Raw genomic sequence first — 25,439 nt, forward strand, 5'->3', positions numbered from 1 at the left:
TCGTGCCCCCCCCTGGCCTCTCTCTATCTGTCTTGGAGCGGACGGCCTCTCGTGCCCCCCCCTGGCCTCTCTCTATCTGTCCTGGAGCGGACGGCCTCTTGTGCCCCCCCCTGGCCTCTCTCTATCTGTCTTGGAGCGGACGGCCTCTCGTGCCCCCCCCTGGCCTCTCTCTATCTGTCCTGGAGCGGACGGCCTCTCGTGCCCCCCCCCTGGCCTCTCTCTATCTGTCCTGGAGCGGACGGCCTCTCGTGCCCCCCCCCCCCTGGCCTCTCTCTATCTGTCCTGGAGCGGACGGCCTCTCGTGCCCCCCCCCCCCTGGCCTCTCTCTATCTGTCCTGGAGCGGACGGCCTCTCGTGCCCCCCCCTGGCCTCTCTCTATCTGTCCTGGAGCGGACGGCCTCTCGTGCCCCCCCCCCCCTGGCCTCTCTCTATCTGTCCTGGAGCGGACGGCCTCTCGTGCCCCCCCCTGGCCTCTCTCTATCTGTCCTGGAGCGGACGGCCTCTCGTGCCCCCCCCCCCCTGGCCTCTCTCTATCTGTCCTGGAGCGGACGGCCTCTCGTGCCCCCCCCTGGCCTCTCTCTATCTGTCTTGGAGCGGACGGCCTCTCGTGCCCCCCCCCCCCTGGCCTCTCTCTATCTGTCTTGGAGCGGACGGCCTCTCCTGCCCCTCCGGCCTCTCTCTATCTGTCCTGGAGCGGACGGCCTCTCGTGCCCCCCCCCCGGCCTCTCTCTATCTGTCTTGGAGCGGGCGGCCTCTCGTGCCCCCCCCCTGGCCTCTCTCTATCTGTCCTGGAGCGGACGGCCTCTTGTGCCCCCCCTGCCTCCCTGTCTGTCCTGGAGCGGACGGCCTCTCGTGCCCCCCCCTGGCCTCTCTCTATCTGTCCTGGAGCGGACGGCCTCTCGTGCCCCCCCCCCCCCTGGCCTCTCTCTATCTGTCTTGGAGCTGGCGGCCTCTCGTGCCCCCCCCGGCCTCTCTATCTGTCTTGGAGCTGGCGGCCTCTCGTGCCCCCCCCTGGCCTCTCTCTATCTGTCTTGGAGCTGGCGGCCTCTCCTGCCCCTCCGGCCTTCCTGTCTGTCCTGGAGCGGACGGCCTCTTGTGCCCTGCCAGTCTGTCTCTACATTATCAGTTGCTCGGGGGTTAATCGCCTTCGTGTCCCTGGGATGACATCACGCAGCATTAACCCCTCGGGGCCCGGCTGGTCGCGCTGTCAGACGCCTGTTTGGCCGCGGTCCGGGGTGGAATGATGAGATTCCTGCCAAACCCCAGCGGATCTGAGGGAGATTTTCCTATAACCCATCTCCTCCGAAACCAAACACCCCCAGACATTAACCCCTGCCGCGCTGCACCGCTCTGTAGGCTGCTTTACACCAGGAGCTCTTATGTCGGTGCCCTGTAGTGGGAGGAGCCTTCTGTCAGAGTAGTTGTCATGGGGGCAAATGTGGTGTTTCATTACCTGTCACTTATCTTATTGGGTCACTGCCCCCTTAAAGGGCCCCCATCCTCATAGTGACTGTTCACACCTGCCCAGGCTCAGGGTACGGTGGTCATCCCTCCTGCTGGACTCCTGTAGATCTATTATGTCAGAGCTGTCAATCACAGAAGAGGGGGCGGAGACAGAGGGAGCCGGGCCGGTGGGAATGACCATGGTGCACTGAGCCTGGTGTGAACAGTCGTTCTGTGTTGACAGTCCCTTTTAATAGCTGTTACCATATTGTGGGCGGAGCCACTATCCTCCCCACCCACATTACACACGATGATGATGATGATGATGATGATGATGATGATGATGATGATGATGATGATGATGATGATCAGCTCATTCACTTTTTGTTACACAATGGGGGCTGCAAGTTCCGCTGGACACTTTCTGGTGTCGCCTTTGTAGCCCTGTGGCGGGGGGCGAGCCGGACCTCCTCGATACCACATTCATAAAGGATCCTCGGATCGCACCTCCCCCCTCCCCATATCCAGTGGGTACGGAAAGTATTCAGACCCCTTTACATTTTTCACTCTTTGTTTCATTGCAGCCGTTTGGTAAATTCTAAAAAGTTCATTGTTTCTCAGTAAAGTCCACTCTGCACCCCATCTTCACTGAAAAAAACAAATGTAGAAATTTTTGCAAATTTATTGAAAAAGAAAAACTGATATCACATGGTCATAAGTATTCAGCCCCTTTGCTCAGACACTCATATTTAAGTCACGTGCTGTCCATTTCCTTGTGATCCTCCTTGAGATGCTTCTACTCCTTCATTGGAGTCCAGCTGTGTTTAATTAAACTGATAGGACTTGATTTGGAAAGGCGCACACCTGTCTATATAAGACCTCACAGCTCACAGTGCATGTCAGACCAAATGAGAATCATGAGCTCAAAGGAACTGCCCAAGGAGCTCAGAGACAGAATTGTGACAAGGCACAGATCTGCCCAAGGAGCTCAGAGACAGAATTGTGACAAGGCACAGATCTGCCCAAGGAGCTCAGAGACAGAATTGTGGCAAGGGACAGATCTGGCCAAGGAGCTCAGAGACAGAATTGTGGCAAGGCACAGATCTGGCCAAGGTTATAAAAGAATTTCTGCATTACTCAAGGTTCCTAAGAGCACAGTGGTCTCCATAATCCTTAAATGGAAGAAGTTTGGGACCACCAGAAGTCTTCCTAGACCTGGCCGTCCAGCCAAACTGAACAATCGTGGGAGAAGAGCCTTGGTGAAAGAGGTAAAGAAGAACCCCAAGATCACTGTGGCTGAGCTCCAGAGATGCAGTAGGGAGATGGGAGAAAGTTCCACAAAGTCAACTATCACTGCAGCCCTCCACCAGTCGGGCCTTTATGGCAGAGTGGCAAAACGGAAGCCTCTCCTCAGTGCAAGACATATGAAAGCCCGCATAGAGTTTGCTCAAAAACACATGAAGGACTCCCAGACTATGAGAAATAAGATTCTCTGGTCTGATGAGATGAAGATAGAACTTTTTGGTGATAATTCTAAGCGGTATGTGTGGAGAAAACCAGGCACTGCTCATCATCTGTCCAATACAATCCCAACAGTGAAACATGGTGGTGGCAGCATCATGCTATGGGGGTGTTTTTCAGCTGCAGGGACAGGACGACTGGTTACAATTGAAGGAAACATGAATGCGGCCAAGTACAGAGATATCCTGGATGAAAACCTCTTCCAGAGAGCTCTGGACCTCAGACTTGGCCGAAGGTTCACCTTCCAACAAGACAATGACCCTAAGCACACAGCTAAAATAACAAAGGAGTGGCTTCAGAACAACTCTGTGACCATTCATGACTGGCCCAGCCAGAGCCCTGACCTAAACCCAATTGAGCATCTCTGGGGAGACCTGAAAATGGCCGTCCACCAACGTTCACCATCCGACCTGACGGAACTGGAGAGGATCTGCAAGGAAGAATGGCAGAGGATGCCCAAATCCAGGTGCATCATTCCCAAGAAGACTCATGGCTGCACTAGCTCAAAAGGGGGCTTCTACTCAATACTGAGCAAAGGGGCTGAATACTTATGACCATGTAAGATTTCAGGTTTTCTTGTTCAATAAATTTGCAAAAATTTCTACATTTCTGTTTTTTTCAGTCCAGATGGGAACAGAGTGTACATTAATGAGGAAAAAAATGAACTTTCTAGAATTTACCAAACGGCTGCAATGAAACAAAGAGTGAAAAATGTAAAGGGGTCTGAATACTTTCCGTACCCACTGTATCTGTCCGTAGGGTGGATCCTCGGATCGCTTCCCCCCCCCCCCATCCCTCTTCATATATGCCTGTTAGGTGGATCTTCGGATCGCACCTTCCCCCTCATATCTACCAGTGGGCAATAGAGGGTCCTTGGGTCTCACGTCCTCCCTTCCCACATATCTGCCTGTGGGGGTATCCTCAGGCGGCCCCCATATCTGCATGTAGGGGTCCTCCGCTGTGACACAGATTGCATCGGTCATATAAATAGACAACATCTCTTTATTGAGGCGATGGACAGTACACCGGTCCAGTCCTATAGTCCTGTACGGGCAGCGGCGCGGGCCACCGGTCTCTGAGCAGTGACCCTTCAGGATCATCTGGCCGGTAGAATGAGTGTTCTTTGGTGACCACCATAGAGCGCAGCTTTGGTCTTGTCCACGGCTCCCATATGCTGCTTGGTGGCCTGTGTGTGACGCCTCTGACCTCCACAAGCTCCTCATTCCAAGATGAGACCCCCGGAAAGGAGGCTCGGCATCTCCTCTGTTGAGCCCTGGATTTGGGGTGCGTCTGCTCCCTGTTCTTGGATGTGTTGTCCCAGCTCACTGCTCTCACCCGCTGAGTGATTTCAGGGTGTCACCGGGGGTCCATGCCCCCCGCAGCCTTCATTAGGTTCTGATTGTAGTCTTCCTCTCTCGATCTTTTCCCTGCAAAGAGAATGAAGGAAAGGGTTAACCTGGGAAGACCCTGGTAACTTGCTCCTGTGCACCCCCTAAAGTAGCCTGAAAGTGGCGCTGATGGGTGCGCTTTGCTTCATGCAGGATAAATACATTGTTAAAAGAATTTCGTTTTCTTGTCAGAAACCGTGAAATGGTAACTGCTACCAGCGAGTGGGGTGGTGTGGGGGGCCGACGGGCGCAATACAAGACCGGTACACGATCCAGGACGGAGCAGCAACGTGGAGGAACCCGAAGCGAGCAGGGGGGTGATGGGCGCAATACAAGAGCGGTACAGCATCCAGGACGAAGCCGCAACTTGGAGGTACTCGGAGTGAGCGGGAGGCGCAATACAAGAGCGGTACACCATCCAGGACGGAGCAGCAACGTGGAGGGACCCGAAGCGAGCAGGGGGGCCGACGGGCGCAATACAAGACCGGTACACGATCCAGGACGGAGCAGCAATGTGGAGGAACCCGAAGTGAGCAGGGGGGCCGATGGGCGCAATACAAGAGCGGTACACCATCCAGGACGGAGCAGCAACGTGGAGGAACCCGGAGCGAGCGTGAGGCGCAATACAAGAGCGGTTCACCATCCAGGACGAAGCAGCAACGTGGAGGAACCCGAAGCGAGCAGGGGGTCCGATGGGCGTAATACATGATGGTACACCATCCAGGACGGAGCAGCAACGTGGAGGGACCCGAAGCGAGCAGGGGGGCCAACGGGCCCAATACAAGACCGGTACACGATCCAGGACGGAGCAGCAATGTGGAGGAACCCGAAGCGAGCAGGGGGGCCGATGGGCGCAATACAAGAGCGGTACACCATCCAGGACGGAGCAGCAACGTGGAGGAACCCGGAGTGAGCGTGAGGAGCAATACAAGAGCGGTACACCATCCAGGACGGAGCAGCAGCGTGGAGGAACCCGAAGCGAGCAGGGGGGCAGATGGGCGCAATACAAGAGCGGTACAGCATCCAGGACGAAGCAGCAACGTGGAGGAACCTGGAGCGAGCGGGAGGCGCAATACAAGAGCGGTACACCATCCAGGACTGAGCAGCAACGTGGAGGAACCCGAAGCGAGCAGGGGGGCCGATGGGTGCAATACAAGAGCGGTACACTATCCAAGACTGAGCAGCAACGTGGAGGAACCCGAAGCGAGCTGGGGGGCCGATGGGCGCAATACAAGAGCGGTACACCATCCAGGACGGAGTAGCAACGTGGAGGAACCCGGAGCAGCAACGTGGAGGAACCCGGAGCGAGCGGGAGGCACAATACAAGAGCGGTACACCATCCAGGACGGAGCAGCAACGTGGAGGAACCCGAAGCGAGCAGGGGGGCCGATGGGCGCAATACAAGAGTGGTAAAATGTCCAGGACGGAGCAGCAACGTGGAGGAACCCGGAGCGAGCGGGAGGCGCAATACAAGAGCGGTACACCATCCAGGACGGAGCAGCAACGTGGAGGAACCCGAAGCGAGCAGGGGGGCCGATGGGCGCAATACAAGAGTGATAAAATGTCCAGGACGGAGCAGCAACGTGGAGGAACCCGGAGCGAGCGGGAGGCGCAATACAAGAGCGGTAGACCATCCAGGACGGAGCAGCAACGTGGAGGAACCCGGAGCGAGTGGGAGGCGCAATACGTTGCTGTTTCGTCCTGGATGGCGTACCGCTCTTGTATTGCGCCTCCCGCTCGCTCCGGGTTCCTCCACGTTGCTGTTTCGTCCTGGATGGTGTACCGCTCTTAAGAGCGGGAGGCGCAATACTCCGGGTTCCTCTACAAGAGCGGTACACCTTCCAGGACGAAGCGGCAACCTGGAGCGAGCGGGAGGCGCATTACAAGAGCGGTACACCATCCAGGAAGGAGCAGCAACGTGGAGGAACCCGGAGCAAGCAGGAGGCGCAATACAAGAGCGGTACACCATCCAGGACGAAGCAGCAACGTGGAGGAAGCCGAAGCGAGCAGGGGGGCCAACGGGCGCAATACAAGAGCGATGCAGCAACGTGGAGGAACCCGGAGCGAGCGGGAGGCGCAATACAAGAGCGGTAGACCATCCAGGACGGAGCAGCAACGTGGAGGAACCCGGAGCGAGTGGGAGGCGCAATACGTTGCTGTTTCGTCCTGGATGGCGTACCGCTCTTGTATTGCGCCTCCCGCTCGCTCCGGGTTCCTCCACGTTGCTGTTTCGTCCTGGATGGTGTACCGCTCTTAAGAGCGGGAGGCGCAATACTCCGGGTTCCTCTACAAGAGCGGTACACCTTCCAGGACGAAGCGGCAACCTGGAGCGAGCGGGAGGCGCATTACAAGAGCGGTACACCATCCAGGAAGGAGCAGCAACGTGGAGGAACCCGGAGCAAGCAGGAGGCGCAATACAAGAGCGGTACACCATCCAGGACGAAGCAGCAACGTGGAGGAAGCCGAAGCGAGCAGGGGGGCCAACGGGCGCAATACAAGAGCGATGCAGCAACGTGGAGGAACCTGGAGCGACGCAGGGGGGCTGAAGGTCGCAATACAAGAGTGGTAAACCGTGGAGGAACCCAGAGCAAGCAGGGGGTGCAATAGAAGAGCGGTACACAGCTCACAGCTAAAATAATAAAGGAGTGGCTTCAGAACAACTCTGTGACCATTCACCGTCTCCTCACCGCTCCTCCTCACCGTCCTCCTGGGTATATACTATATACATCACTACAGGACAGGACTAGAAGTGTCCGCTCGTCCTCACCATCCTCCTGGGTATATACTATATACATCACTACAGGACAGGACTAGAAGTGTCCGCTCGTCCTCACCATCCTCCTGGGTATATACTATATACATCACTACAGGACAGGGCTAGAAGCGTCCGCTCCTCCTCACCGTCCTCCTGGGTATATACTATATACATCACTACAGGACAGGACTAGAAGCGTCCGCTCCTCCTCACCGTCCTCCTGGGTATATACTATATACATCACTACAAGACAGGACTAGAAGTGTCCGCTCCTCCTCACCGTCCTCCTGGGTATATACTATATACATCACTACAGGACAGGACTAGAAGCGTCCGCTCCTCCTCACCGTCCTCCTGGGTATATACTATATACATCACTACAGGACAGGACTAGAAGCGTCCGCTCCTCCTCACCGTCCTCCTGGGTATATACTATATACATCACTACAGGACAGGACTAGAAGTGTCCGCTCCTCCTCACCGTCCTCCTGGGTATATACTATATACATCACTACAGGACAGGACTAGAAGCGTCCGCTCCTCCTCACCGTCCTCCTGGGTATATACTATATACATCACTACAGGACAGGACTAGAAGCGTCCGCTCCTCCTCACCGTCCTCCTGGGTATATACTATATACATCACTACAGGACAGGACTAGAAGCGTCCGCTCCTCCTCACCGTCCTCCTGGGTATATACTATATACATCACTACAGGACAGACTAGAAGTGTCCGCTCCTCCTCACCGTCCTCCTGGGTATATACTATATACATCACTACAGGGAGGACTAGAAGTGTCCGCTCCTCCTCACCCTCCTCCTGGGTATATACTATATACATCACTACAGGACAGGACTAGAAGCGTCCGCTCCTCCTCACCGTCCTCCTGGGTATATACTATATACATCACTACAGGACAGGACTAGAAGTGTCCGCTCCTCCTCACCGTCCTCCTGGGTATATACTATATACATCAGTACAGGACAGGACTAGAAGCGTCCGCTCCTCCTCACCGTCCTCCTGGGTATATACTATATACATCACTACAGGACAGGACTAGAAGCGTCAGCTCCTCCTCACCGTCCTCCTGGGTATATACTATATACATCACTACAGACAGGACTAGAAGCGTCCGCTCCTCCTCACCGTCCTCCTGGGTATATACTATATACATCACTACAGGACAGGGCTAGAAGCGTCCGCTCCTCCTCACCGTCCTCCTGGGTATATACTATATACATCACTACAGGACAGGACTAGAAGTGTCCGCTCCTCCTCACCGTCCTCCTGGGTATATACTATATACATCACTACAGGACAGGACTAGAAGCGTCCGCTCCTCCTCACCGTCCTCCTGGGTATATACTATATACATCACTACAGGACAGGACTAGAAGCGTCCGCTCCTCCTCACCGTCCTCCTGGGTATATACTATATACATCACTACAGGACAGGGCTAGAAGCGTCCGCTCCTCCTCACCGTCCTCCTGGGTATATACTATATACATCACTACAGGACAGGGCTAGAAGCGTCAGCTCCTCCTCACCGTCCTCCTGGGTATATACTATATACATCACTACAGGACAGGACTAGAAGTGTCCGCTCCTCCTCACCGTCCTCCTGGGTATATACTATATACATCACTACAGGACAGGACTAGAAGTGTCCGCTCCTCCTCACCGTCCTCCTGGGTATATACTATATACATCACTACAGGACAGGACTAGAAGCGTCCGCTCCTCCTCACCGTCCTCCTGGGTATATACTATATACATCACTACAGGACAGGACTAGAAGTGTCCGCTCCTCCTCACCGTCCTCCTGGGTATATACTATATACATCACTACAGGACAGGACTAGAAGCGTCAGCTCCTCCTCACCGTCCTCCTGGGTATATACTATATACATCACTACAGGACAGGACTAGAAGCGTCCGCTCCTCCTCACCGTCCTCCTGGGTATATACTATATACATCACTACAGGACAGGGCTAGAAGCGTCCGCTCCTCCTCACCGTCCTCCTGGGTATATACTATATACATCACTACAGGACAGGACTAGAAGCGTCCGCTCCTCCTCACCGTCCTCCTGGGTATATACTATATACATCACTACAGGACAGGACTAGAAGTGTCCGCTCCTCCTCACCGTCCTCCTGGGTATATACTATATACATCACTACAGGACAGGACTAGAAGCGTCCGCTCCTCCTCACCGTCCTCCTGGGTATATACTATATACATCACTACAGGACAGGACTAGAAGCGTCCGCTCCTCCTCACCGTCCTCCTGGGTATATACTATATACATCACTACAGGACAGGGCTAGAAGCGTCCGCTCCTCCTCACCGTCCTCCTGGGTATATACTATATACATCACTACAGGGAGGACTAGAAGTGTCCGCTCCTCCTCACCATCCTCCTGGGTATATACTATATACATCACTACAGGACAGGGCTAGAAGTGTCCGCTCCTCCTCACCGTCCTCCTGGGTATATACTATATACATCAGTACAGGACAGGACTAGAAGCGTCCGCTCCTCCTCACCGTCCTCCTGGGTATATACTATATACATCACTACAGGACAGGGCTAGAAGCGTCCGCTCCTCCTCACCGTCCTCCTGGGTATATACTATATACATCACTACAGGACAGGACTAGAAGCGTCCGCTCCTCCTCACCGTCCTCCTGGGTATATACTATATACATCACTACAGGACAGGACTAGAAGTGTCCGCTCCTCCTCACCGTCCTCCTGGGTATATACTATATACATCACTACAGGACAGGACTAGAAGCGTCCGCTCCTCCTCACCATCCTCCTGGGTATATACTATATACATCACTACAGGACAGGACTAGAAGCGTCCGCTCCTCCTCACCGTCCTCCTGGGTATATACTATATACATCACTACAGGACAGGACTAGAAGCGTCCGCTCCTCCTCACCATCCTCCTGGGTATATACTATATACATCACTACAGGACAGGGCTAGAAGTGTCCGCTCCTCCTCACCGTCCTCCTGGGTATATACTATATACATCACTACAGGACAGGGCTAGAAGTGTCAGCTCCTCCTCACCGTCCTCCTGGGTATATACTATATACATCACTACAGGACAGGACTAGAAGCGTCCGCTCCTCCTCACCATCCTCCTGGGTATATACTATATACATCACTACAGGACAGGACTAGAAGTGTCCGCTCCTCCTCACCGTCCTCCTGGGTATATACTATATACATCACTACAGGACAGGGCTAGAAGCGTCCGCTCCTCCTCACCGTCCTCCTGGGTATATACTATATACATCACTACAGGACAGGACTAGAAGCGTCCGCTCCTCCTCACCATCCTCCTGGGTATATACTATATACATCACTACAGGACAGGACTAGAAGTGTCCGCTCCTCCTCACCGTCCTCCTGGGTATATACTATATACATCACTACAGGACAGGACTAGAAGTGTCCGCTCCTCCTCACCGTCCTCCTGGGTATATACTATATACATCACTACAGGACAGGGCTAGAAGTGTCCGCTCCTCCTCACCATCCTCCTGGGTATATACTATATACATCACTACAGGACAGGACTAGAAGCGTCCGCTCCTCCTCACCGTCCTCCTGGGTATATACTATATACATCACTACAGGACAGGGCTAGAAGCGTCCGCTCCTCCTCACCGTCCTCCTGGGTATATACTATATACATCACTACAGGACAGGACTAGAAGCGTCCGCTCCTCCTCACCGTCCTCCTGGGTATATACTATATACATCACTACAGGACAGGACTAGAAGCGTCCGCTCCTCCTCACCGTCCTCCTGGGTATATACTATATACATCACTACAGGACAGGGCTAGAAGCGTCCGCTCCTCCTCACCGTCCTCCTGGGTATATACTATATACATCACTACAGGACAGGGCTAGAAGTGTCCGCTCCTCCTCACCATCCTCCTGGGTATATACTATATACATCACTACAGGACAGGGCTAGAAGTGTCCGCTCCTCCTCACCGTCCTCCTGGGTATATACTATATACATCACTACAGGACAGGACTAGAAGTGTCCGCTCCTCCTCACCGTCCTCCTGGGTATATACTATATACATCACTACAGGACAGGACTAGAAGTGTCCGCTCCTCCTCACCGTCCTCCTGGGTATATACTATATACATCACTACAGGACAGGGCTAGAAGCGTCCGCTCCTCCTCACCGTCCTCCTGGGTATATACTATATACATCACTACAGGACAGGACTAGAAGCGTCCGCTCCTCCTCACCATCCTCCTGGGTATATACTATATACATCACTACAGGACAGGACTAGAAGCGTCCGCTCCTCCTCACCGTCCTCCTGGGTATATACTATATACATCACTACAGGACAGGACTAGAAGCGTCCGCTCCTCCTCACCGTCCTCCTGGGTATATACTATATACATCACTACAGGACAGGGCTAGAAGCGTCCGCTCCTCCTCACCGTCCTCCTGGGTATATACTATATACATCACTACAGGACAGGACTAGAAGCGTCCGCTCCTCCTCACCGTCCTCCTGGGTATATACTATATACATCACTACAGGACAGGGCTAGAAGCGTCAGCTCCTCCTCACCGTCCTCCTGGGTATATACTATATACATCACTACAGGACAGGGCTAGAAGCGTCCGCTCCTCCTCACCGTCCTCCTGGGTATATACTATATACATCACTACAGGACAGGACTAGAAGCGTCCGCTCCTCCTCACCGTCCTCCTGGGTATATACTATATACATCACTACAGGACAGGGCTAGAAGCGTCCGCTCCTCCTCACCGTCCTCCTGGGTATATACTATATACATCACTACAGGACAGACTAGAAGCGTCCGCTCCTCCTCACCGTCCTCCTGGGTATATACTATATACATCACTACAGGACAGGACTAGAAGCGTCCGCTCCTCCTCACCGTCCTCCTGGGTATATACTATATACATCACTACAGGACAGGGCTAGAAGCGTCCCGCTCCTCCTCACCGTCCTCCTGGGTATATACTATATACATCACTACAGGACAGGACTAGAAGTGTCCGCTCCTCCTCACCGTCCTCCTGGGTATATACTATATACATCACTACAGGACAGGACTAGAAGTGTCCGCTCTCTCTCACCGTCCTCCTGGGTATATACTATATACATCACTACATGACAGGACTAGAAGCGTCCGCTCCTCCTCACCGTCCTCCTGGGTATATACTATATACATCACTACAGGACAGGACTAGAAGCGTCCGCTCCTCCTCACCGTCCTCCTGGGTATATACTATATACATCACTACAGGACAGGACTAGAAGCGTCCGCTCCTCCTCACCGTCCTCCTGGGTATATACTATATACATCACTACAGGACAGGACTAGAAGCGTCCGCTCCTCCTCACCGTCCTCCTGGGTATATACTATATACATCACTACAGGACAGGACTAGAAGCGTCCGCTCCTCCTCACCATCCTCCTGGGTATATACTATATACATCACTACAGGACAGGACTAGAAGTGTCCGCTCCTCCTCACCGTCCTCCTGGGTATATACTATATACATCACTACATGACAGGACTAGAAGCGTCCGCTCCTCCTCACCATCCTCCTGGGTATATACTATATACATCACTACAGGACAGGACTAGAAGCGTCCGCTCCTCCTCACCGTCCTCCTGGGTATATACTATATACATATAGAGTTGTCACTAATTGTCCTGCAGTGTCAGATGTCACAATTTATGGGACCTTGGGATGTGCAACCTTGGGATGTGCATTGTTTCAGGGTGGTATTGTGGCCCCCCTGGGCTGTGTGTCCCCCCCCCCCCCCCCCCCCGGCCGTGTGTGTGTGTCCCCCCCCCCCCCCCGGGCTGTGTGTGTCCCCCCCGGGCTGTGTGTGTCCCCCCCGGGCTGTGTGTGTCCCCCCCGGGCTGTGTGTCCCCGTCCCCCCCCCAGGCTGTGTGTGTCGTCGCACCGCCCCCCCCCCCACCGGGCTGTGTGTGTCTCGCCCCCCCCCCCCCCCACCGGGCTGTGTGTGTCTCCCCCCCCCCCCCCCCCGGGCTGTGTGTGTGTCTCCCCCCCCCGGGCTGTGTGTGTGTCTTCCCCCCCCCCGGGCTGTGTGTGTGTCTCCCCCCCCCCCCCCCCCGGGCTGTGTGTGTGTCTCCCCCCCCCCCCCCCCCCCCGGGCTGTGTGTGTCCCCCCCTGGGCTGTGTGTGTCTCCCCCCCCGGGCTGTGTGTGTCTCCTCCCCCCCCTCCCCCGGGCTGTGTGTGTCTCCTCCCCCCCCTCCCCGGGCTGTGTGTGTCTCCTCCCCCCCCCTCCCCCGGGCTGTGTGTGTCTTCCCCCCCCCCCCCCCTCCCGGGGCTGTGTGTGTCTCCCCCCCCCCCCCCCCTCCCGGGGCTGTGTGTGTCTCCCCCCTCCCGGGGGCTGTGTGTGTCTCCCCCCTCCCGGGGCTGTGTGTGTCTCCCCCCGGGCTGTGTGTGTCTCCCCCCGGGCTGTGTGTGTCTCCCCCCGGGCTGTGTGTGTCTCCCCCCGGGCTGTGTGTGTCTCCCCCCGGGCTGTGTGTGTCTCCCCCCGGGCTGTGTGTGTCCCCCCCCGGGCTGTGTGTGTCTCCCCCCCCCCCCCCCCCCGGGCTGTGTGTGTCTCCCCCCCCCCCCCCCCCCGGGCTGTGTGTGTCTCCCCCCCCCCCCCCCCGGGCTGTGTGTGTCTCCCCCCCCCCCCCCCCCCCGGGCTGTGTGTGTCTCCCCCCCCCCCCCCCCGGGCTGTGTGTCTCTCCCCCCCCCCCCCCCCGGGCTGTGTGTGTCTCCCCCCGGGCTGTGTGTGTCCCCCCCCCCCCCCCCCCCGGGCTGTGTGTGTCTCCCCCCCCCCCCCCCCCCGGGCTGTGTGTGTCTCCCCCCCCCCCCCCCCCCGGGCTGTGTGTCTCTCCCCCCCCCCCCCCCCCGGGCTGTGTGTGTCTCCCCCCCCCCCCCCCCCCCGGGCTGTGTGTGTCTCCCCCCCCCCCCCCCCCGGGCTGTGTGTGTCTCCCCCCCCCCCCCCGGGCTGTGTGTCTCTCCCCCCCCCCCCCCCCGGGCTGTGTGTGTCTCCCCCCGGGCTGTGTGTGTCCCCCCCCCCCCCCCCCCCGGGCTGTGTGTGTCTCCCCCCCCCCCCCCCCCCGGGCTGTGTGTGTCTCCCCCCCCCCCCCCCCCCGGGCTGTGTGTCTCTCCCCCCCCCCCCCCCCCGGGCTGTGTGTGTCTTCCCCCCCCCCCCGGGCTGTGTGTGTCTCCCCCCCCCCCCCCCGGGCTGTGTGTGTCTCCACCCCCCCCCCCCCCCCCCGGGCTGTGTGTGTCTCCCCCCCCCCCCCCCGGGCTGTGTGTGTCTCCCCCCCCCCCCCCCCCGGGCTGTGTGTGTCTCCCCCCCCCCCCCCCCCCCCGGGCTGTGTGTGTCTCCCCCCCCCCCCCGGCTGTGTGTGTCTCCCCCCCCCCCCCCGGGCTGTGTGTGTCTCCCCCCCCCCCCCCCGGGCTGTGTGTGTCTCCCCCCCCCCCCCCCCGGGCTGTGTGTGTCTCCCCCCCCCCCCCCCGGGCTGTGTGTGTCTAGACCCCCCCCCCCCCCCCGGGCTGTGTGTGTCGTCCCCGTCCCCCCAGGCTGTGTGTGTCTCCCCCCCCCCCCCCCCCGGGCTGTGTGTGTCTCCCCCCCCCCCCCCCCCCGGGCTGTGTGTGTCTCCCCCCCCCCCCCCCCCCCCCCGGGCTGTGTGTGTCTCTCCCCCCCCCCCCCCCCCGGGCTGTGTGTGTCTCTCCCCCCCCCCCCCCCCCCCCGGGCTGTGTGTGTCTCCCCCCCCCCCGGGCTGTGTGTGTCTCCCCCCCCCCGGGCTGTGTGTGTCTCCCCCCCCCCCCCCCCCCCCCCGGGCTGTGTGTGTCTCCCCCCCCCCCCCCGGGCTGTGTGTGTCTAGACCCCCCCCCCCCCCGGGCTGTGTGTGTCGTCCCCGTCCCCCCAGGCTGTGTGTGTCTCCCCCCCCCCCCCCCCCCGGGCTGTGTGTGTCTCCCCCCCCCCCCCCCGGGCTGTGTGTGTCTCCCCCCCCCCCCCCGGGCTGTGTGTGTCTCCCCCCCCCCCCCCCGGGCTGTGTGTGTCTCCCCCCCCCCCGGGCTGTGTGTGTCTCCCCCCCCCCCCCCCCCCCCGGGCTGTGTGTGTCTCCCCCCCCCCCCCCCCCCCCGGGCTGTGTGTGTCTCCCCCCCCCCCCCCCCCCCCCGGGCTGTGTGTGTCTCCCCCGGGCTGTGTGTGTCTCCCCCCCCCCCCCCGGGCTGTGTGTGTCTCCCCCCCCCCCCCCCGGGCTGTGTGTGTCTCCCCCCCCCCCCCCCCCCCCTCCCGGGCTGTGTGTGTCTCCCCCCCCCCCCCCCCCCCGGGCTGTGTGTGTCTCTCTCCCCCCCCCCCCCCCCCGGGCTGTGTGTGTCTCCCCCCCCCCCCCCCCCCCGGGCTGTGTGTGTCTCCCCCCCCCCCCCGGGCTGTGTGTGTCTCCCCCCCCCCCCCCCCCCCGGGCTGTGTGTGTCTCCCCCCCCCCCCCCCCCCCGGGCTGTGTGTGTCTCCCCCGGGCTGTGTGTGTCTCCCCCCCCCCCCCCGGGCTGTGTGTGTCTCCCCCCCTCCCGGGCTGTGTGTGTCTCTCCCCCCCCCCCCCCCTCCCGGGCTGTGTGTGTCTCCCCCCCCCCCCCTCCCGGGCTGTGTGTGTCTCCCACCCCCCCCCCCCCCCGGGCTGTGTGTGTCTCCCCCCCCCCCCCCGGCTGTGTGTGTCTCCCCCCCCCCCCCCCCCGGGCTGTGTGTGTCTCCCCCCCCCCCCCCCCCCGGGCTGTGTGTGTCTCCCCCCCCCCCCCCCCGGGCTGTGTGTGTCTCCCCCCCCCCCCCCCCCGGGCTGTGTGTGTCTCTCCCCCCCCCCGGGCTGTGTGTGTCTCTCCCCCCCCCCGGGCTGTGTGTGTCTCCCCCCCCGGGCTGTGTGTGTCTCCCCCCCCCCCCCCCCCCGGGCTGTGTGTGTCTCCCCCCCCCCCCCCCCGGGCTGTGTGTGTCTCCCCCCCGGGCTGTGTGTGGCCCCCGGGCCGGTGGTGTTATAGGCCTTGTGACATCGGTACTCGCCTGTTTCCGCTGGTTGCTGAGGCAGAAGGTGCAGATTTGCTTGGGCTGGCCGTGGTCGGGCTCCCGGTTCTTGGGACTGGCAGTGGTAGGGTGGTGCTGGTAGTACGGGGGGCTTGTGTGGCAGGGTTGTCCGTCTCCGCACGCGTCTCCGAGCAGTAGTACATTTCCCAGATGTGAGATGTAGCTGGACGCCAGGCGTAGAGTCTCTATTTTGGAGAGTTTGCGGTCCGCGGGTTCGGTAGGAATGAGCGTGCGCAGGGCCGTGAAGGCCGTGTTGACGCTGTTGGTCCGGTCCCTCTCGCGGGCGTTGGCCGTATGTCGCTGACGCGGTTCTCGATGCAGTCGCGGACACTTTTTATGTTCCCTTTTACCGCCACCTCCTGAGTGATGGAAGCCTTTGTCGCCGCAGCCGGAGCTGTCACTGCTGCTGTCCTCATCGTCTGAGAGCATGCTGATGTCCGGGTAGAGAAAGCGGGCAGGCGGGGCATGGCGGAGCATCGCAAACGACATATTGAAGCAGCGGGCAGCAATGCTGGAGGACGCCTTGGCCTTCACCTGTGCCTCTTTATGGACGGCTTGCTGTCACTGCCTCCACTGTGGCCCCGGACGGACGTTGCACTGTCGCTGCCTCCTCTGTGGCCCCGGACGGAGGTTGCGCTGTCACTGCCTCCTCTGTGGCCCCGGACGGAGGTTGCGCTGTCACTGCCTCCTCTGTGGCCCCGGACGGAGGTTGCGCTGTCACTGCATCCTCTGTGGCCCCGGACGGAGGTTGCGCTGTCACTCCTCTGTGGTCCCGGACGGAGGTTGCGCTGTCACTGCCTCGTCTTTGGCCCTGGACGGAGGTTGCGCTGTCACTCCTCTGTGGCCCCGGACGGAGGTTGCGCTGTCACTGCCTCCTCTGTGGCCCCGGACGGACGGTGCGCTGTCGCTGCCTCCTCTGTTTCCCCGGACAGACGGTGCGCTGTCACTGCCTCGGTGTCTCTGCTGCCGTCTTGTCCATCTCTCCCCCTGTATGGCGTCCTGGTCACACGTGTGGATGCAGCCGTCTGGCGGAGCTGCAGCTGTGATTGACTTTTTATAGTGACCCTTGAGAGCGAGTCTGGTTCCTCCCTCAGCCGGCAGCAGACACGAGTGAGGGGGGCTCCATCGGAAGCTGGAAGAGGGGGGAAGGGAGTCCCCAGACGGCTGTGGGATTTAACAGCCTAGACTGGCCTGTGCTTCCTAACCAGCGCAGTATTAACCCTTCTTACGCCCTCGTTGGCTTCTTCCTGTGCCGCAGATATCAGATTTTGCCATTAGATTGGAGAAGTGATGAAGATACGGCCGCTCATGAAATGTTCCGAAATATTGATAACTTTTTGGTGATGTCTGGTCCTCGGTTGTGTTGGCTGGCGTCTGTGATTATTCCCATTATCCCTGGATACAGATTAGGAGCGTGGACCTGAGGGAGCGCAGTAGATGCCACTGGTGCCAGGAGTCAGTCCGTACCTGTGGTCCTCGGCCTCTTCATGGTAGATACCACTGGTGCCAGGAGTCAGTCCGTACCTGTGGTCCTCGGCCTCTTCATGGTAGATACCACTGGTGCCAGGAGTCAGTCCGTACCTGTGGTCCTCGGCCTCTTCATGGTAGATACCACTGGTGCCAGGAGTCAGTCCGTACCTGTGGTCCTCGGCCTCTTCATGGTAGATACCACTGGTGCCAGGAGTCAGTCCGTACCTGTGGTCCTCGGCCTCTTCATGGTAGATACCACTGGTGCCAGGAGTCAGTCCGTACCTGTGGTCCTCGGCCTCTTCATGGTAGATACCACTGGTGCCAGGAGTCAGTCCGTACCTGTGGTCCTCGGCCTCTTCATGGTAGATACCACTGGTGCCAGGAGTCAGTCCGTACCTGTGGTCCTCGGCCTCTTCATGGTAGATACCACTGGTGCCAGGAGTCAGTCCGTACCTGTGGTCCTCGGCCTCTTCATGGTAGATACCACTGGTGCCAGGAGTCAGTCCGTACCTGTGGTCCTCGGCCTCTTCATGGTAGATACCACTGGTGCCAGGAGTCAGTCCGTACCTGTGGTCCTCGGCCTCTTCATGGTAGATACCACTGGTGCCAGGAGTCAGTCCGTACCTGTGGTCCTCGGCCTCTTCATGGTAGATACCACTGGTGCCAGGAGTCAGTCCGTACCTGTGGTCCTCGGCCTCTTCATGGTAGATACCACTGGTGCCAGGAGTCAGTCCGTACCTGTGGTCCTCGGCCTCTTCATGGTAGATACCACTGGTGCCAGGAGTCAGTCCGTACCTGTGGTCCTCGGCCTCTTCATGGTAGATACCACTGGTGCCAGGAGTCAGTCCGTACCTGTGGTCCTCGGCCTCTTCATGGTAGATACCACTGGTGCCAGGAGTCAGTCCGTACCTGTGGTCCTCGGCCTCTTCATGGTAGATACCACTGGTGCCAGGAGTCAGTCCGTACCTGTGGTCCTCGGCCTCTTGACTCCGACCCTCCCCACATTGGAGATGGCTACAGACAACCTGGAGCACCACCGATCCGGTGGAAAACTGCTAGATCATGTGCGACCGATTCTTAGTAGCAAAAATTGTAACTAATTGTAATTAGACCACAAAGTATCACTCCCATCATTCGTCATGGGGATATGTAAGAATTGCGCTCTCTGTCGAATGTGTCTCCTCCATATTGGATTACGATTATCTGTGGAGCCAAAACCTAAGATGGGAACAGAATGAACATAAACCCTGGTGTAAGTAAAAGCAATAGTGCATATAAATAATATGGGGGCCTTAGGAAAGCGTAAAAGCCGTCCCACCACGACAAGGTGACCCAGTCGGCATGGTCCTAACATCTAGTAGTCAAACAATGTGTCAATGTGACTCGGTCACTCCTGACCTGGCATCTGTTCCTTCTCAGGACATCAGGAACACTGTTGGGAATATTCCCATGGAATGGTACAAGGATTTCCCTCACATCGGCTACGACCTGGATGGGAAGAAGATCTTCAAACCGCTGAGGAATAAGGACCAACTGGAAGAGTTTCTGGACAAGATGGAGAATCCCGACTACTGGTGAGTGTGTCCACACCCCCACCCTGCCGACTCCGGGACCACATTATTCCCACCAATTCGGGACCTTGTACCCTCCACTCTCCCCCTCACTCCAGAATCGCGAACCCCCTCGTCACTCCGGGACAGCGTTAACCCCCCCACACACACGCTGATTTCTGTGTTTTTTTTTTTCTTTCTTACAGGCGAACTGTTCACGATAAGAAAACCGGTCAGGACATAAAGCTGACGGATGAGCAGGTGGATCTGGTTGACCGGCTGCAGCGAGGTCAATTTGGAGATGTGAACTGTGATCCATACGAGGTACGAGAACGTCTCTCAGGTCTGGATGAAAGGTGTAATGAGTGAGGAGACTGCTCCGCAGGACCCAGCGAGCGCGCCCAGCTGGGAGGACTGGCGCGCCCGGCTGGGAGGACTGGCGCGCCCGAGGCGTTGCTCCTTTGCTGGTTAGATAAATTGCCTTTTCAATGTAAAAATAGGGCTCGCCTCTTTCCTAACTCAGTCACTGCAATCCTTCTCTCACCTCCACTGGGAACAGAAGTCCCCTTTTATTTCTCCAGCACTCGACCTGCCCCCTCCACCTTCTCTATAACCAGTGCAGACCTGCCCCCTCCACCTTCTCTATGACCAGTGCAGACCTGCCCCCTCCACCTTCTCTATGACCAGTGCAGACCTGCCCCCTCCACCTTCTCTATAACCAGTGCAGACCTCCTGCCCCCTCCACCTTCTCTATAACCAGTGCAGACCTCCTGCCCTCTCCACCTTCTCTATAACCAGTGCAGACCTCCTGCCCCTCCACCTTCTCTATAACCAGTGCAGACCTCCTGCCCCCTCCACCTTCTCTATAACCAGTGCAGACCTGCCCTCTCCACCTTCTCTATAACCAGTGCAGACGTGCCCCCTCCACCTTCTCTATAACCAGTGCAGACCTCCTGCCCTCTCCACCTTCTCTATAACCAGTGCAGACCTGCCCCCTCCACCTTCTCTATAACCAGTGCAGACCTGCCCCCTCCACCTTCTCTATAACCAGTGCAGACCTGCCCCCTCCACCTTCTCTATAACCAGTGCAGACCTCCTGCCCCCTCCACCTTCTCTATAACCAGTGCAGACCTCCTGCCCCCTCCACCTTCTCTATAACCAGTGCAGACCCCCTTCCCCCTCCACCTTCTCTATAACCAGTGCAGACCACCTTCTCTATAACCAGTGCAGACCCCCTTCCCCCTCCACCTTCTCTATAACCAGTGCAGACCTGCCCTCTCCACCTTCTCTATAACCAGTGCAGACCTCCTGCCCCCTCCACCTTCTCTATAACCAGTGCAGACCTCCTGCCCCCTCCACCTTCTCTATAACCAGTGCAGACCTCCTGCCCCCTCCACCTTCTCTATAACCAGTGCAGACCTCCTGCCCCCTCCACCTTCTCTATAACCAGTGCAGACCCCTGCCCCCTCCACCTTCTCTATAACCAGTGCAGACCCCTGCCCCCTCCACCTTCTCTATAACCAGTGCAGACCTGCCCCCTCCACCTTCTCTAACCAGTGCAGACCTCCTGCCCTCTCCCCAGTAGTCGATGCAGCTACTCCTTACCTAGTTATGGATGCAACCACTGTCGCATCCCCAGTAGTCACAGCAGTCCACCTTCTTCCCCAGTAGTGAGAAGCCCCTGGGTGGTATTTGCTATTGCTACTCTGCTCAGTTGAAAGGGGGCTGGGCAGTAATACCCCCCGACACCCAAAAATAAAGCCAATTTCTGTCCCTTGCAACACCACCTGGTCACACAGAGTTCTCCGTAGCCCCTCCGTCCTGGAGGATGACACAAGCCTCTTCCAGTGATAATTTGGGGTCTCCTCCGATGCGCCCTCTGCTGTGCTAGCTGGCAGGAAGACTCTGCCGGCAGGAAGACTCTGCCATGGATGATGCCTGCCCGTCTGAGCTCTGACTCTGCCATGGATGACGCCTGCCCGTCTGAGCTCTGACTCTGCCATGGATGACGCCTGCCCGTCTGAGCTCTGACTCTGCCATGGATGACGCCTGCCCGTCTGAGCTCTGACTCTGCCATGGATGACGCCTGCCCGTCTGATCAGCTCTGACTCTGCCATGGATGACGCCTGCCCGTCTGATCAGCTCTGATCTTTTCCTGCAGCCATCAGTAGATTTCTTCACACATGAGACCATGATCCACCCAGTCACCAACCGACCGGCGGACAAGAAAAGCTTCATTCCTTCCCTCATTGAGAAGGAGAAGGTAACGACGTCTTAGCGGCTGGCGAGGGCGCCGTCTGTGATCGGCCATCCGGCTGAGGCGGCGGCAGCTGCTGCTGAACCTCTTCAGTGATCACATTTGTTGCTGGTTTTAGGTTTCTAAGTTGGTTCATGCCATTAAGATGGGCTGGATCCGTCCACGCAAGCCACGAGATGACACCCCCAGTTACTATGACCTGTGGGCGCAGGAGGATCCGAACGCCATACTAGGGAGGCACAAAATGCACGTTCCCGCTCCACGGCTGCCACTCCCAGGACACGAGGAATCTTACAACCCCCCTCCGGAGTATCTGATGACCGAGGAGGAGGTGCGACATCTGATGTGTCTGGGGTTCAGCCGCTCGGTGTGTGAGCTTCCATCATGTCCAATATCTCCTCCATCCTCTGTAGAAATTGGCCTGGGAGCAGCAGGATCCTGAAGACCGGAAGTTGCCATTCCTTCCCAAGCAGCACCTCTCCCTGCGCTCCGTCCCCGCGTATGCCCGCTTCATACACGAGAGGTTTGAGCGCTGCCTGGACCTGTACCTGTGTCCTCGCCAGAGGAAGATGAGGGTAAGCGGCCACCAGATGAGAGCACAGCACTTGTAGGAATGTCCTCCTCATCTGTGCTTCTATCACACAGGTCAACGTGGATCCCGAGGATCTGATCCCCAAACTACCCAAACCCCGAGACCTGCAGCCATTCCCTACCACACAGTCCATGGTGAGTCTGACTTCTGGCCATGCCCTGGATGCTGCTGCTCCTCCTGGTCAGCTGCCATCTGTCTGCCCCTTCACTGATTGCTCTCCTTTCTGTTGGTCCCGTCAGATTTATCGTGGTCATGCCTCCCTGGTGCGCTGTGTCAGTGTCTCTCCCTCCGGTCAGTGGATTGTCTCAGGTATGTGGATTCACAATCACTTTTATTACATTACTTCTGTGTTGTGTCCTCGGCCGTCGCCTGCAGAGCCGACACTGGTCTGTGGAAGGATGTAAGGAGCGCAGCACCTGGAGACCTGGCCCGGAGGCTGAGGATCGCTCCACCACGGAGGCTGAGGATCGCTCCACCACGGAGGCTGAGGATCGCTCCACCACGGAGGCTGAGGATCGCTCCACCACGGAGGCTGAGGATCGCTCCACCACGGAGGCTGAGGATCGCTCCACCACGGAGGCTGAGGATCGCTCCACCACGGAGGCTGAGGATCGCTCCACCACGGAGGTTGAGGATCGCTCCACCACGGAGGTTGAGGATCGCTCCACCACGGAGGTTGAGGATCGCTCCACCACGGAGGTTGAGGATCGCTCCACCACGGAGGTTGAGGATCGCTCCACCACGGAGGTTGAGGATCGCTCCACCACGGAGGTTGAGGATCGCTCCACCACGGAGGTTGAGGATCGCTCCACCACGGAGGTTGAGGATCGCTCCACCACGGAGGTTGAGGATCGCTCCACCACGGAGGTTTTGCTGTGATATTGTTTTTGTCTTCTGGATTATAATATAGTAATTGTCTAATTCAGCTGCCTTAATCTGAGCAGACTTGAACCTCAGAGGCCCCAAGGACAATCTGTGCTCTGCAGACTCCTGGTAAGTCGTGTCATTTGCCAAGAGGATGACTTTACTGCTCTTCTTAGGCTCTGATGACTCAACACTCAAATTCTGGGAAATTTGTTCCGGCCGTTGCATGAAAACTGTTCATCTAGACGGGGCCATCAAAAGTGTGAACTGGAACCCGAACGCCTCACTGGTGCTGGTGGCTGCATGTGTGTGAGTATCCTGTATTATACTCCAGAGCTGCACTCACTATTCTGCTGGTGCAGTCACTGTGTACATACATTACATTACTGATCCTGAGTTACCTCCTGTATTATACCCCAGAGCTGCACTCACTATTCTGCTGGTGCAGTCACTGTGTACATACATTACATTACTGATCCTGAGTTACATCCTGTATTATACCCCAGAGCTGCACTCACTATTCTGCTGGTGCAGTCACTGTGTACATACATTACATTACTGATCCTGAGTTACATCCTGTATTATACTCCAGAGCTGCACTCACTATTCTGCTGGTGCAGTCACTGTGTACATACATTACATTACTGATCCTGAGTTATCTCCTGTACTATTCTCCAGAGCTGCGCTCACTATTCTGCTGTTCTTATTGGATGCAGCTCTGGGCCACTGATCTTGTGGGCTATCGGTCACATGCTCTTTCTTTTGCTCAGGGACTGCTCCGTTGTCCTCGTAAACCCTGGCCTTGGAGACCGTCTTCTGTGCAGTTCCACTGATCAACATTTAGGGGGGTACGAGGCACCAGAGGAGCAGAAGCAGCAGCCGGTGACCTGGGCGATTGCAGAGGGGGCAGATTATGACCAGGGGCTGCGGCTGCGACTCCATCATGAGAAGGTAGAAATATCCCTGACGGGCGCCGTTCGTTCGCTGTGGCCTCCGCTGCTTCTCACACTTATTTTCTTCCCACAGGCAGTGAAGCAAGTGACGTGGCACGGGCGGGGGGATTATTTTGCAGTGGTCTTACCAGATAATGGAAATTCTCAAGTCCTCATTCATCAGCTCAGCCGCAGACGCAGCCAAAACCCTTTCCGCAAAAACAAAGGCCAGGTCCAGCGCGTCCAGTTCCACCCCACTCGCCCGTTCTTCTTTGTGGCCACACAGCGCTACATCAGGGTCTACAATCTGTTGAAACAAGAACTGACCAAGAAGCTACTAGCAAACTGCAAGTGGATCTCAAGCATCGCCATCCACCCTGCAGGTGAGTGGAGAATTATGGGGGTCTTAGCACTGGTGGGCCTCTCCAGGGGATGAGGTCAGAGCAGACACTTCTCATGTCTTTTCAGGTGATAATCTGATCTATGGAAGTTACGATTCAAAGTTGGCATGGTTTGATATGGATCTCTCCACGAAACCCTACAAGGTCCTCAGGTAAGTTGTGAATGGTGGTCTGCACTTGTGATGGGGGGGTTCAGATTGTGGAGTGGCTATGTGAGATGTGATTTGTTTTACAGACATCATAAGAAGGCACTGAGGGCAGTGGCCTTCCACAGACAGTACCCGCTCTTCGCCTCTGGCTCTGATGATGGAAGTGTCATTGTGTGCCATGGCATGGTCTACAAGTAAGTGCGATGTCCTGCCGGTGGAGTTCTGGGTGGGTCTCCTGCCGGTGGAGTTCTGGGTGGGTCTCCTGGCGGGATGGTATGATCTGACCTCTTTCTCTTGCAGCGATCTCCTGCAGAATCCACTCATTGTTCCTGTTAAGGTTCTCCGAGGACATGATATTACCCGGGATCTGGGCGTCCTGGATGTTGTCTTCCACCCCACACAACCTTGGGTCTTCTCTTCTGGAGCCGACTCTACAATCCGTCTCTTCACCTAACTGGACCTCATCTGATACGAGACCCTTGTGTAAAGGATGGAGCGTCAGTCTCCGGTCCTCCACCCTGCTGACAGCACCGCTGGTGGTGTCCTTCCTGTATATACGTCTGGGTCAGCCCAGCCACTGTGTTTTATAATAAAACTTGTAATGGCTCCACAATTGGTGCATCTCCTGTAATATCCCCTCCTCTATGACTTATGTGCATGGAATTCTATGTTTTTCATGTGCAGCAGCATCTTTGGATTTTTGTGTTGTCTTTTACTGCATAGAAGTGACAGTAAGGAAGCGGCATTAATAATCGGGACCAGTGCAGGAGACTTGCTGTGGGCTGTCCAGATAGTCTACACCTTCCTGTTCACTGAGCGAGTTCTGTCCATGTGGACTGGAGCTGAAAGGCAAGAGCAACAGATCCGCGTCTCGTCGAAGGAGCCCAGCTCACAGCAGCCCGACGGATTTGCATCACATCGAAGGAGCTCAGCTCTCCGCAGCCCGATGGACTTGCATCACATTGAAGGA

General features: G+C 57.5%; 2 protein-coding genes across 2 annotated transcripts in view; one reads left to right on the forward strand and one right to left on the reverse strand.

The window, feature by feature from the left end:
- Positions 1-25,082, forward strand: part of BOP1 (BOP1 ribosomal biogenesis factor) — a 53,972-nt gene extending 28,890 nt beyond the window's left edge. The window contains 13 exon segments of the mRNA XM_073680088.1: positions 19,144-19,298; positions 19,481-19,598; positions 21,436-21,537; positions 21,650-21,862; positions 21,945-22,106; positions 22,177-22,257; positions 22,363-22,432; positions 23,164-23,296; positions 23,758-23,938; positions 24,014-24,302; positions 24,388-24,472; positions 24,556-24,663; positions 24,770-25,082. Coding sequence (XP_073536189.1) covers positions 19,144-19,298; positions 19,481-19,598; positions 21,436-21,537; positions 21,650-21,862; positions 21,945-22,106; positions 22,177-22,257; positions 22,363-22,432; positions 23,164-23,296; positions 23,758-23,938; positions 24,014-24,302; positions 24,388-24,472; positions 24,556-24,663; positions 24,770-24,923 — 1,851 coding nt within the window. The 3' untranslated portion in view covers positions 24,924-25,082.
- Positions 3,947-17,353, reverse strand: SCX (scleraxis bHLH transcription factor). The gene is made up of 2 exons (XM_073680084.1): positions 16,234-17,353; positions 3,947-4,391 (listed from the first exon to the last, which is right to left on the reverse strand). The coding sequence occupies exons 1-2, from the start codon at positions 16,741-16,743 to the stop codon at positions 4,353-4,355; spliced, it is 549 nt and encodes a 182-aa protein (XP_073536185.1). The 5' UTR covers positions 16,744-17,353; the 3' UTR covers positions 3,947-4,352.
- Positions 25,083-25,439: the final 357 nt, after the last annotated feature.

The sequence above is a fragment of the Phyllobates terribilis genome, unplaced genomic scaffold (genome assembly GCF_046119375.1).
Source record: "Phyllobates terribilis strain yellow unplaced genomic scaffold, ASM4611937v1 Scaffold_4__5_contigs__length_816908805, whole genome shotgun sequence".
Lineage (NCBI taxonomy): Eukaryota > Metazoa > Chordata > Amphibia > Anura > Dendrobatidae > Phyllobates > Phyllobates terribilis.